Below are 11347 nucleotides of genomic sequence, written 5' to 3'. Positions count from 1 at the left end.
TATTTTTAAAGTGCTTCACCGTAAGATGCAAGACTAAAAATTCAAAGTGGACAGATACACCACCTAACTTTGCTATACGAGGAGGGCTCATTGAGTACACACACTGTACAGAGCTATAAAAAATCAAGTACAAAGTTTTTAAGCCGTCAAGTATTTGTCTTGTACTGGTGACGGAAAAGCGGCAGCACCCCAGTCGTCGGCATTTGATCGGTGGTTGTGTTGAGCTAGTTCTGTTCCGAACTGTTGTTTCTTTTAACATCGACACGAATATAGCATATTTAATAGTGTTTGGGTTTGCTGAGAGATGTGTGCAAACAAGCTGTTAGCAGACGGAAGCGGGGAAACCCGGGCAGCCGGATAACATACGGAAAGAGCATGTTTGCGGTACAAAATAGAAACACGTGTTGCAGTTATTGCAGCTAACGTTAGTATTCGGCGACTCACAAAGAAAATTCTGTTTGATGTAGTAAATCAAACTAGTGCCAAAAATACGTTTTTTTTAAGGAGTACTATTTTTGGAAGAGAAATTGTTCGAGCTTTTTGAAAAAATTTGTAAATAATAATTCTAAACATTTGTGAACCGAGCGCGTGAAAAACATTTTGATCGCGCGAACTTGGTGAAACATTAATTGTAAGTAGACGTATAGAGAAATACATCTTATTTACATGTGTGTGTGTGTGTGTGGTTTGTCGTTAATAAATAATACTATAATTGAAGTGTGTTAATTATGTTACCTAAAAATATCATTATACAAACTATATAATGCTTGTGTCGCTGTACAGACTTGAAACAGCGACCCCTGGGCTCTTTCAACCTCGCCGTTGAAGCAACGTCGTTGTATTACATAATCTAATAAAGGATTTATATATGTTATACATTCATATGTTTGAAAACTACTATAAAACTGATTGAAGAAAACAACCTAGTTTAGGACGTAAGGGATCAATATGAGAAGGACTCAGTTCCTGTTTGCAAATGCCTGATTGCGCGATCTATTCTCTTACCACTGAGAAGTTTTAAAACGTTAAGTGGTGTGGACTTTGAGTAACCTCGTCGGACCCTAATTAGATTAGCTCATTTGCGCCGGTTGCTTAGTCAGTTCAGAGAAAATATCTGCACACCATGCGTACATAGTCGCAAAATTCAAGTTGGCGATACTTCGCGTGTTGAAAGGCGAGAAGTTGGTTAATTGATTGTACAGTGAGGGCTCTAAAAATGCAGCATGTCAAGTTCCTATCTAATTTATAGTATGAATACCGTATGGCACTAAGAAAATACATATTGATATGTCTAGAAATACTTTTTGTCGTTTTGAGATCTTAGATTTCTTCTAGATATTTTAATTGATTACTTTCAAGTTGAAATACAGCTGGCTCATATGCGGAAATTGTATTTATATGTTGCCGTGGCGATAAGTGACCTTTAATCGCGTTGCAGGTTGACGTCTAAATCTACGTAAACCAAACGAGCGGTGGTGCCATGGCGTCCAGTGATTCAAGTGATTACAAAGAGGAAGAGTTGGAGGCCACCGATATCTTATGCGTCTTCTGTGAGGACGTGCTGTCTGACGAGCATCAGTTAAAGAAGCATTGCGTCACTGGGCACAGTATTGATATATTTAAGGTTTTCGGCCAGTTAGGAGATACTTTTCATGTAATTAAAGCAATCAACTATCTTCGAAAGATACGACCTTCGCCTGATGAATTTAATCAATTAGCGAAAAAATCGTCGCGGCCTTGGGATCCTGAAGAATTTCTTCAGCCTGTTGTTCCTAATGATCCTCTGTTGCTAATTGACTTCGACGATGCGTTCATTAAGCATTCAACTCACATCGCCAATACAGATATGAATGACGTGGACATTCTTAGGCAGAGCCTTCAGTTTGCCTGCGAGCGTATTGCTCATATGCGGAAAACTGCGAGAGCAATACTCGGTGATGACGACGATGGACCTTCGAAAACAAAAGGTGACCATAACAGCATGGTGATATCCTCGCTCAAAGTGAGCGATGACAGAGACTACATTGACTCGTATTCGCACTGCGCCATTCATCAGGATATGTTGCAGGACATCGACCGCAATGAAGCATACCGCCTTGGGATTGTGGCCAATAAAAAACAAATTGAGGGAAAAACTTGTCTGGATGTTGGTTGTGGAACAGGTATTTTGTCAATGTTTCTTGCCAGAGAGGGTAAGGCAGCTAAAGTCCAAGCTGTTGACTTTTCTGAAATCATCTATACAGCAATGGATATAATTCAGGAGAACAACTACCAAAATGTGGTGACGTTTAAAAAAGGGAAATTTGAAGATCTTGTTAGTAGAAGAGATGACATTGATGGCCTTGTAAAGGTTGGTGTTATCGTGTCAGAATGGATGGGCTATTTTCTGTTATATGAAAGCATGCTAGATACCGTGATCACGGCAAGAGATACGCTTTTAGAGTCAAACGGAATAATTTTGCCCTGCAAAGCATCCATGTTTCTGACTATCTCAGATAAAATCGAGCTCTATGAAAGAAACGTTACTTATTGGGATAACGTATACGGCTTCAAGATGACTAGCATGAAGAGACTGTCATTGACCGAATCTCTTGTTGAAATTTGCCATGACAAAGACATCTGCGGAACTGAAGCTGAATTTAAGAAGTTTGATATGTACACCGTAACTGTAGAGGAAACGGTCTCGTTTAGCTCGACGTTTGACATTATAGCCACACGGGACGCGAAGGTGGTCGCATTCGTCGGTTACTTTAATGTTTACTTCGACTCTGATGAAAAGGTATTACGATCACCGTACAAAGAATTGCATATGGAATGAGCATTACGCTTTGTGCCAATGAGCACGAAGAGCACACCCTGTCCCGATAAGCCCATCTCAGGGATCTTACAAGTCATTTCGATCTTAGCAAAATAAAAAGAATAATAACAGTACTAACATTGCATTGTTTCAGGTGGTGCTTTCTACTCGTCCGGTTTCTGTGAAGATGGCATCGACACATTGGAAGCAAACGATCTTTCTGTTACCCGGGCTTATTACTTTAAAGAAGGATGGACATGTTCGAGGAACAATACGGGTCAGAAGAAACCCAAAACATCGACGAAGTCTCGAAGTTGACATAGAACTGCAAAATGGACCTGTTTTAAAGTATACCGTGTGATCTAGAAAATCTATAGTAGTAGAAAAAAAAAAAAAAAAAAAATATATATATATATATATATATCTAGAAGCGGTTGAAGAAAGGCACAACTCTCAGATTGGGAATATTCTTTACGAGGACGTAGGCTTATCTTTTCAGAGCAGGAACACGTTGGGTGAACCTTGTATCAGCACAGCGCATTCTTATCGTATAATTTCATCTATGCAATACTAATCATTGAATTACTTACTATGTCTGTATGTATATAATTCATGAAAAACCATATGCATTTTACTAGCAAGATAGTTTCTTGGCGTAGGTTACAAGGTCATATACCTTTGTCGCTTATTACAGGTATAACAACACCCAGGTGATTTGTAAATAGTGAAAGCAATTCGCAGAATTCTTGTAAACAGCTCGTCCTGATTAAAAGTACTAGAGCCCAAAGAAATGCATTATTTTGTAATTTCTACCACGATTTTCCGTTGCTAGATTTCAACAGTAACTCTGATCAAGTGGCGAGTGAGAAGAATTGTTTCTCAAGCTAAGCCTGATTATGACTTATTTATAAATAGTCCATTCACGTTTTATTTTTCCCAACTATGAATAAAAATTGGTCTTCGTTACACGAAGAAACATCAACGGACCGGACAACTGGCAAGCATTAAAGCTATGTTCTGATTTCAAAATAGGTATCATTAAATAAATATATACTACAATGACGGTTTTATATGCAAGACTGTGAACATGCTTGGCTTTGAATTTTCTCGTAGCTACCTATACCGCGTTAGATTTCTATGCGCTTGAAGTCTGATAACATGTAATATATACATTTTTCCTTTTTAGTATGATGACTCCAGTTTTGATTGAAAGGTTTTTATACGGACAGAAACTAACGCTTGTCAGTATTTCGATCCTCTAGAGGTACTAACTTATCATAATAAGTAGCTCGTCCACAATAACCAGATGTATAATGTTCTACTTCAGAATTTTTTTTTTTTTGTATCCTTTAGTTGATTTTGCTAAATGGTTTCAGCAATGGCAACAATTGCTAAAGAATAAAAATGTAGGTTCAACTTGAGATCTTTTTATCGACACGAATAGAATCGGCATTAGAAATTGTGAAAAAGCAATTAATAAAAGCAACAAATCTCTTTGAAAAAAACAATCCTCTATTTGCTTTTGCTTTTTCTTATAGCAGTGGGACCATATTTAGCAACATATAATAAATATTGCAGAAGACTAGAACTACGGGCACTTCTGTGTAGCTATAATTACTAATAATCTTTAGATACCTGCTGCTGCAAAATGGATACTTTTCTACGCTAAGTCTACACACATCAGATACGGATCAAATAGCGAAGTAAAAGGCTGTCCTGTATAAGAAAGTGTTTGGAATTAATTTTGACAATCATTCTTCTTTGCTAAACAATGAATGAAGGAAGGAAGGGTGCTTGTTATATTTAAAGTAAGCAATGGGGCTAAAGATTAATAGAGCTGAGTATAGACGTCTTTCTGTGAGACGAATTGAATTACGTACGCTTACTTGGCATTTGCAAGTCGTCAGCTAATAAAAAAAAAAAAACGTAGCCTTCTATCTCGAATTTATTATATACTCGCCGTCAGTCTCTATGACCTTCTTCCATTCCTCAGCAAATTTACTTACGTTCTTTTGCTAGAAATGTTAAATACGGTATTGAACGAGTCATCCTGCCAACTTTTAAGATTTTCCTTATTGATAAATGCACTGCTGCGAATTTCGTTCGCCAGTGGGAAAATGGTTTGCAAAAGATGGCAATCCGTCGGAGTAAAATTTAGGGTGCATGGTAGGCGGAAAAGAATCTACTACTGAAGCTTTCACACAATGATTTCAACATTTACTTTTTCATTGACGTAGAAACACCAATCCTCGACATGTACAAGATACTATGTAGCAACCTGTTATTCTAGCTTTGTGTTGCCCGTTGTTTATTATTGATAACAATAAGAAGCCATGTTTCGTTGCGATCGCTACCCAGTTTATGGGACACCCAGGCTTCTATTTGAAGACAATGGGCGGCTGACTGCAGTCCATCTTTTTGGACAAGTCACGAGTTGTTCGCTTACTGAATTTAGATGATCGTCATTGATCTGAGATGGGCAACCGGGACGGGGTATAACAAACAAGTTCCAAGATGCCCGAGGTAAACTTTTTAAAACTCTTCAAGCAATCCGCCCAGACATTGAGCCCATATTACATAAAATACAAATATCCTAAACTTTTTCGGCAATTAGTCAGTCTCGGCGAGCGGCAAAAAATTGTATGTGGTGAAAATGCATGAAAAACGTAAATTTCGGTGTCTGAACTGAAGGTAAAATTCTGTTCAATCAAGTGCAGAAGCAGAAAGAACAGTCTCGAATGCTATATAAAGTTGAACAAAGAGTGAAGAGGCCAACCGATATTTGAAAAATGGCTATTGCTTCCGCACCTACCTGATGGGTGAAAGCTTGCCATAATCGTAACTGCGCATAAACAATTAATAGATTTTTCATATATTTTTTTTCTGTAAATGTATTCTAGTTATCTCTTTACTTGAAGCTGCTTTCTTAGTATGGATCTATCGTTTGTACATTAATTAGTGCCCGCGAAACCATCGCTATAGTAGCAGTTTCTTGTTATTATTATTATTTTTTACGGATACCTTTTCGGTTTTTGGGATAAATTAAATAAAGCAATTTCTACTAATTCAGATCTTCAGATGACTCAGATCCTGTAGAATATCTGATTCGTGCAAAATAATGCGTTCCTATTGGAGCATAGTGGTTTTCCGTGTTCGAATAACTAAGCTTATGTAAGGTTTAGTCGCCTATTGTGTTGTGTATGTCTGTCAAATTTGCCCTACTAGATATGAAATTGGCTATGTCATTCACACCCCTACAATGGCTTCATAGTAAGTTCTTGTAGCGCATGTGGCTCCGTGGCCAAGTGGCAAGGCGTCTGTCTTGTAAACAGAAGATCGTGGGTTCGAACCCCGCCGGGGCCTTCACACTTTTTTGTGAAAGTTGATTGATATGAGTTGGAAGAGCTGGATGGGCGAAAATTGGTTATTTAAATAGAAGGGCAGCCATGCTAAACATTACTCGAAGTACTTCAGTAGGCTTACAAGTTATCACATCAAATAGGGTAACAACACAGACTGTAATCTAAGCGTAACAAGGCGAATTGAAACAAACACCTTACCCGTAATTTATTGGGCGAGATCGTCAAAGAACGTAGCAATCAAAACTATCGCTATATCATTGATTACAGTTCATAATTTTGCAAAGAAATTTCAAAATATGCCTCAAAAGTTATAAATATTGATTACCATGGGCGAATTGTCATTTGCGTTAATCAACTCACTGGTTTCCGTGTGGTTGTTTTTCCAGTTCGAAATTCTCATTTAAATTAAATATCAATTTACGATAAACGTGTGCAAATTATATAGAACATGTGCTTCTAAAATAAGAAAGAACTTGCGAATATACGAATAGAAAACCGACTTTGTCTAAAAAGGCTCGTTCTTTTGTACATGTATTATAATTACTAATAATTATGTAAACTCGGATCAAAGTTAGCGATCAGCATACGATTAGCCCAACCGAAATTCCACATGTATTTCAACAAAATATATACTATATGATAAAAATAATTAAAAAATAAATATTATCATATTAAAAAATATTTTTTCTTGTAAAGGAGTCTTTTGGGGATTAATATGTATGCGAATAGATACTAATTAATTTATTGCATTGAAAAATATCTAGAATGGAACAAATGGTTTTTAGCACACGCAATAAATACAACAACAGCCTTATCGATCTGCATATGTTATGTGCATTTTATAAATACATATAACGTATGCGGGATAATGCTATGAAAAAAATATTTTTATTCATACTTATACATACATAGGTTACAAGAAAGTTGTATGCATAATTTAGGTAAATAGTACATATGAACCCTAATCGAGTAAAGCAGACTAGTCATTATTTCTTGCGTTTCGCGGACAGCACTTAATAGCTTTTAGGTACCCATCGTTAGTGTGTATCCGGGCAGGCAACCTAAAAAAAAAAAAGCAAAAAATGTTTGCAAAGATTGCAGTTAACTATTTCTTTTATACTATCATAGGACAGACCTAATTTAACAAAAGCCGTTATACAGAGTTTATCATCATTTTAATCGCAGTGCTTAACCTAATGTAAAAGTCGTGTGGGTGGTGTTCAAGAAATGATGGTGTCTTTTATTGAATATCAGGTTTATTAATTATGGGTTAAATGATTTTGTTCGTGCTGGAAGCCAGCCGTTTGATGGTGTGCCTAGTGGCGAAAAATAAAGAACTCTATACTCTATGCTGCTTCTATTATTGCTATTTATAGAGGCTATAACTAATAACCCAGTATTGTAATTACCTCTTCTTTAAAGGGCTTTCTTTACTTTCACTAAAAATAATTGTACACATGAGCAAGGACACGATAGAAACCAAGAGTTAATATTTCACAGCCAGTACCTCCTTGGTGAGAATTGTGCTAGATCTTGTCCCAAACTTTGCTGCTCATTAAATAACACTGCCAGGTTGGTTTTGACGAACTTAGCTTCATTTATGCTCAGTTGCTCAGTATGGTTAACGATTAAGAACGTTTGATAATCACCCTTTAATTTTTCATCATTTCATAAATTATTCAATGGAGACAAATACTTCACATACCTGTTCTACGTCCGCCCAGTCTTGCTCAACCTCATTCTTCTTTAGAATCTCATTAATGGCATCTTGTGAATCTGGGGGTAGGCTCTTGGTACGGGTCGAAACATAATATGTTTCTGCAAACGTGTGAACACAATAGGTATCATAAGTGAACATTTTGAAACAAAGTTAATTTAGATAGAAGTTAGGAACTTGATATCTATGGTAAATTACGAAGCCGTAATTTTAAGTCTCGTAAAGCGACACATCTCTTCGCGTGAAGACATGGGTGTACTGAGCTGAATGTAAATCCCATGTGTACATGAAATAAAAACAAGTCACTTTATTTACAAATAAGGGTTTCCATCGAAGCATACTTTGTAGCCTATTTCCAAAATCGTGCCATTCTTACCTTTAGGGCCGTTAACCCCAAATCCGACCATCCAGTTGGTATAATCGGTGCCAAGGACATTCACCGCAATTTTCTCCTCTACCGCAATGAAATATAGTTCATAACGAGCAACGAGAGCAATAAAAGTGGTAATATCGATGTTAATAAACGTTAATTATATTGATATAATATACATATAATATGTGTATAACTCGTAATACTGACATACCTAATAAACGCTTACTATGCGTTGTCACCTACAGATCATGTATTCACGAGGGGACTGGTGAACCAGTAGGAAGGATTAGAGAAGTTTGTTCTAGCTTTCAAAGACCAATGTTGAAATGAAAGTATTATGAAAATATATTTACTAGTTTTCTAGGTAACTTTTAGTTCATTTGGAACGCGATCTCGAACTTTCGAAAATAGGTGTGACTGAAACAACTGACGGTCCTATCAATGCATGCAATAACCAGAGATATTAATGAAGGCGAAATGCATATACATACGTGTCGATTCGAAGAAGAACCGAGATTTCAATGCACGATCATCGACGATATTAAATTGCGTCTCTACGTATTCACCGCTAAAAACAAAAATCATATCACGCATCATTCATCAGGGTGCTTACTGAGAGACCAAGATTTTACGTAACACGTAAGCAGTAGTGTTCCTTTTAGCATAGGTATGACTACGAAATGCTCGTGCTTTATGGCGAACATCGTGAACGAAAACCGGTTTATACTTCTACATCTGCTACGTTTAACCTCAACATACATTCAGTTCAATAAAAAAACGTGATGTCTCCTTAAACGAAATTTACGTACAGAAGGATCTTCCGTGTCTAGGTCCGAGGGACGTTTAAATGAATAGCTCAACCTAAAGTACAAAGCAATTGGTTCAGGCCCGGGCATGCAACATGTATAGAAAGTCATGGTGCAACGAAAAAATATCAAAGACAACAGAAACGCTTCCGTTAACTCCAGCAGTAGATAAACGAAAGACATACGCAGAATTAATCCAATAAGACGTCATCGAGTAGATATCGTCAATGTTGGGATCATGCTTAAGGTTATACTTGATGCATTTGATCGAATCGAACAATTTCGTATTTCGACGAATAACGAACCAGGTACCCTGTATCTGTCGAACAGAAATAGCAAACCATTAATGAATGACCATTTTTGATGAGCTAATATTTTTCAGTTATGGGCCAGTAAATCATCGAATATGGGTTTCGTTAAGCACAAGCTTCTTTATTAGATCTGAACCTAGAATGTTTTCAAATGTGGCAAAATTATCTTTCTCTATTTTGTGTGGTTCTCAAATAAGATTAGGCTGAAGCTCATAAGTTTGACAAGCACAACGACGTGCACAAAGTTTTGGGATATTTTCTTTGCGGATTCAGTAAGTAAATAAACCGCCCAGAAACAAGGATGGAGGATGGCGTCATTGAAACAACACAACCTACACACTTAGGTCAACTCATTGCTGTTTTTTGAACAAATATTGCCAGGACGTCTTTGCTTTTTGAGAATGAAATGCAGTTTTCGCGCCCGGGTTAATTTTCTCCTTTTTTAAGCTAAAATCGTCATTATAAAGTAGACAAAAAGCTCGCCACGTTTCTGTGGTTTGCAGCTGAAGAATAACATGCAATTACTTGATTGAGCAGTACTTGATTGATACCTAAGTTGACAAGTGTGAGAATCGAATCCATGCTATATGACGATACATTTTATCATACAGGGTAATTAATCTATAGAATTGGACTTGTCCATGCAAGTGAAAGTTTCATATATCCTTTATTCTGGTTACTATCAGTTAAACCTGAAGGACCTAACCGATTGGAACATAGAGGAAACCAACCGCCAGATGTAAGACACACAGATCCACTGTATATCAGCATAGGGAGATGCACAAATGGTCGAATGTCTCATAATACATACATCGGACAACAATGTATAATTATACGGCTCTTTTTGTACGTTCTATTCCACCTCTAGAACAACCGTTCTAGAATCGTTTCCTACAAACAGCTTACTGTAAAACAAGTCTTATGTCAAGTTACCTTCTCTGGATCGAAGTTCTCCATAGGGATGATTTTTTTTCCAAGCGTATCACTAAAAAGATGCAAGAAGATGCAGACAGCACCAATGCAATGAGCACGCATTATACTAAGTTACCAAATTGCAAAGGGCGTAATCAACAAGTTGCAGAAGTTGACCTAACGATCTCATTGAACAACGACACATTACCTTTATAGCCTCGAGTTGTCAATTCTTGTATCGGTCTTGATCTGACCAACAAGAGACATCATTAATCTTCCAAATCGCCGTTACATTTTTTCTAACATAGCTGACAACCGAAAGATGCAAATTGATCGGAGAATGAACTGCCTGTCTAAATTTGGCGTCTTGTAAATTAGAATAATGGTTAGAATCGATTAATCTGAATATTTATTACGGCGATTCGTCCTTGATTTCAATAGCTCTCCACTATGATGCCTAACATGGAGAAGTCTACTAAAAACGGCTATAATATAACAAGCTGCTTTTAATCATAAGCGAAGTTTGACCGCATTTAAGTGCTGTTCGTCAAAAACGAGTTGAAAAGTTATTGGAGAGAATTAACTAAAAACAGTTTTGTTTTGTCAGAAAATTGCTTAACTCTGTATTACAAGGACAAATGGAAAATACAAGCCAGCAATAGTATATAGGAACCTCACAGGTTTATATGGATAATCATATACACAAACTTTACCGTTAACCTTCACAAATATTGTAAATGCAGTGATAATATCTGTCATCAGTAAACTATTTTCTGTATGGAAACAAAACCCCAAAGACTGGGAAAGACTTGTTTACCATAGCTCTTACAATAGCTGATACTGTAACCAATAGCAGCCGCCGAAACAACGAAAGTGCATGTATACACATATATATATATATAAAAAGGTAGTTATCAACAACTGTTCAACTCCGAGTGAATAGCCCTATCCTTGCGCAGTCTTTTGGGTTTATGTAAATAATTTTATTAATTGTAATAACAATCGCTTGGGTTGGTTAGCAATTTGTAGTACAATAATACAATATTAATATTATAATATATATATATAT

General features: G+C 36.8%; 2 protein-coding genes and 1 non-coding gene across 4 annotated transcripts; 2 read left to right on the top strand and 1 right to left on the bottom strand.

The window, feature by feature from the left end:
* Positions 1-286: 286 nt before the first annotated feature.
* Positions 287-3806, top strand: LOC111252082 (protein arginine N-methyltransferase 1-like). Of its 2 annotated transcripts, none has more exons than XM_022809479.2 (3): positions 287-424; positions 1439-2779; positions 2952-3806. In XM_022809479.2, the coding sequence occupies exons 2-3, from the start codon at positions 1481-1483 to the stop codon at positions 3156-3158; spliced, it is 1506 nt and encodes a 501-aa protein (XP_022665214.1). In that variant the 5' UTR covers positions 287-424; positions 1439-1480; the 3' UTR covers positions 3159-3806. The 2 variants fall into 2 exon arrangements, with proteins under 2 accessions (XP_022665214.1, XP_022665213.1); XM_022809478.2 differs by having other exon boundaries at positions 391-631.
* Positions 3807-6088: 2282 nt separating this feature from the next.
* On the top strand, positions 6089-6160 carry TRNAT-UGU (transfer RNA threonine (anticodon UGU)). The gene has a single exon. It is a non-coding gene; the product is annotated as a tRNA-Thr (tRNA).
* Positions 6161-7018: 858 nt separating this feature from the next.
* Positions 7019-10478, bottom strand: LOC111251576 (apolipoprotein D-like). Its single transcript, XM_022808251.2, has 6 exons — positions 10300-10478; positions 9241-9374; positions 8741-8817; positions 8253-8330; positions 7865-7977; positions 7019-7220 (listed from the first exon to the last, which is right to left on the bottom strand). The coding sequence occupies exons 1-6, from the start codon at positions 10399-10401 to the stop codon at positions 7197-7199; spliced, it is 528 nt and encodes a 175-aa protein (XP_022663986.1). The 5' UTR covers positions 10402-10478; the 3' UTR covers positions 7019-7196.
* Positions 10479-11347: the final 869 nt, after the last annotated feature.

This window comes from Varroa destructor, unplaced genomic scaffold (genome assembly GCF_002443255.2).
Source record: "Varroa destructor unplaced genomic scaffold, Vdes_3.0 BEIS01000005.1, whole genome shotgun sequence".
NCBI lineage: Eukaryota > Metazoa > Arthropoda > Arachnida > Mesostigmata > Varroidae > Varroa > Varroa destructor.
The sequence above is the reverse complement of the archived record's forward strand: the minus strand, read 5'-3'. Positions and strand labels throughout refer to the sequence as shown.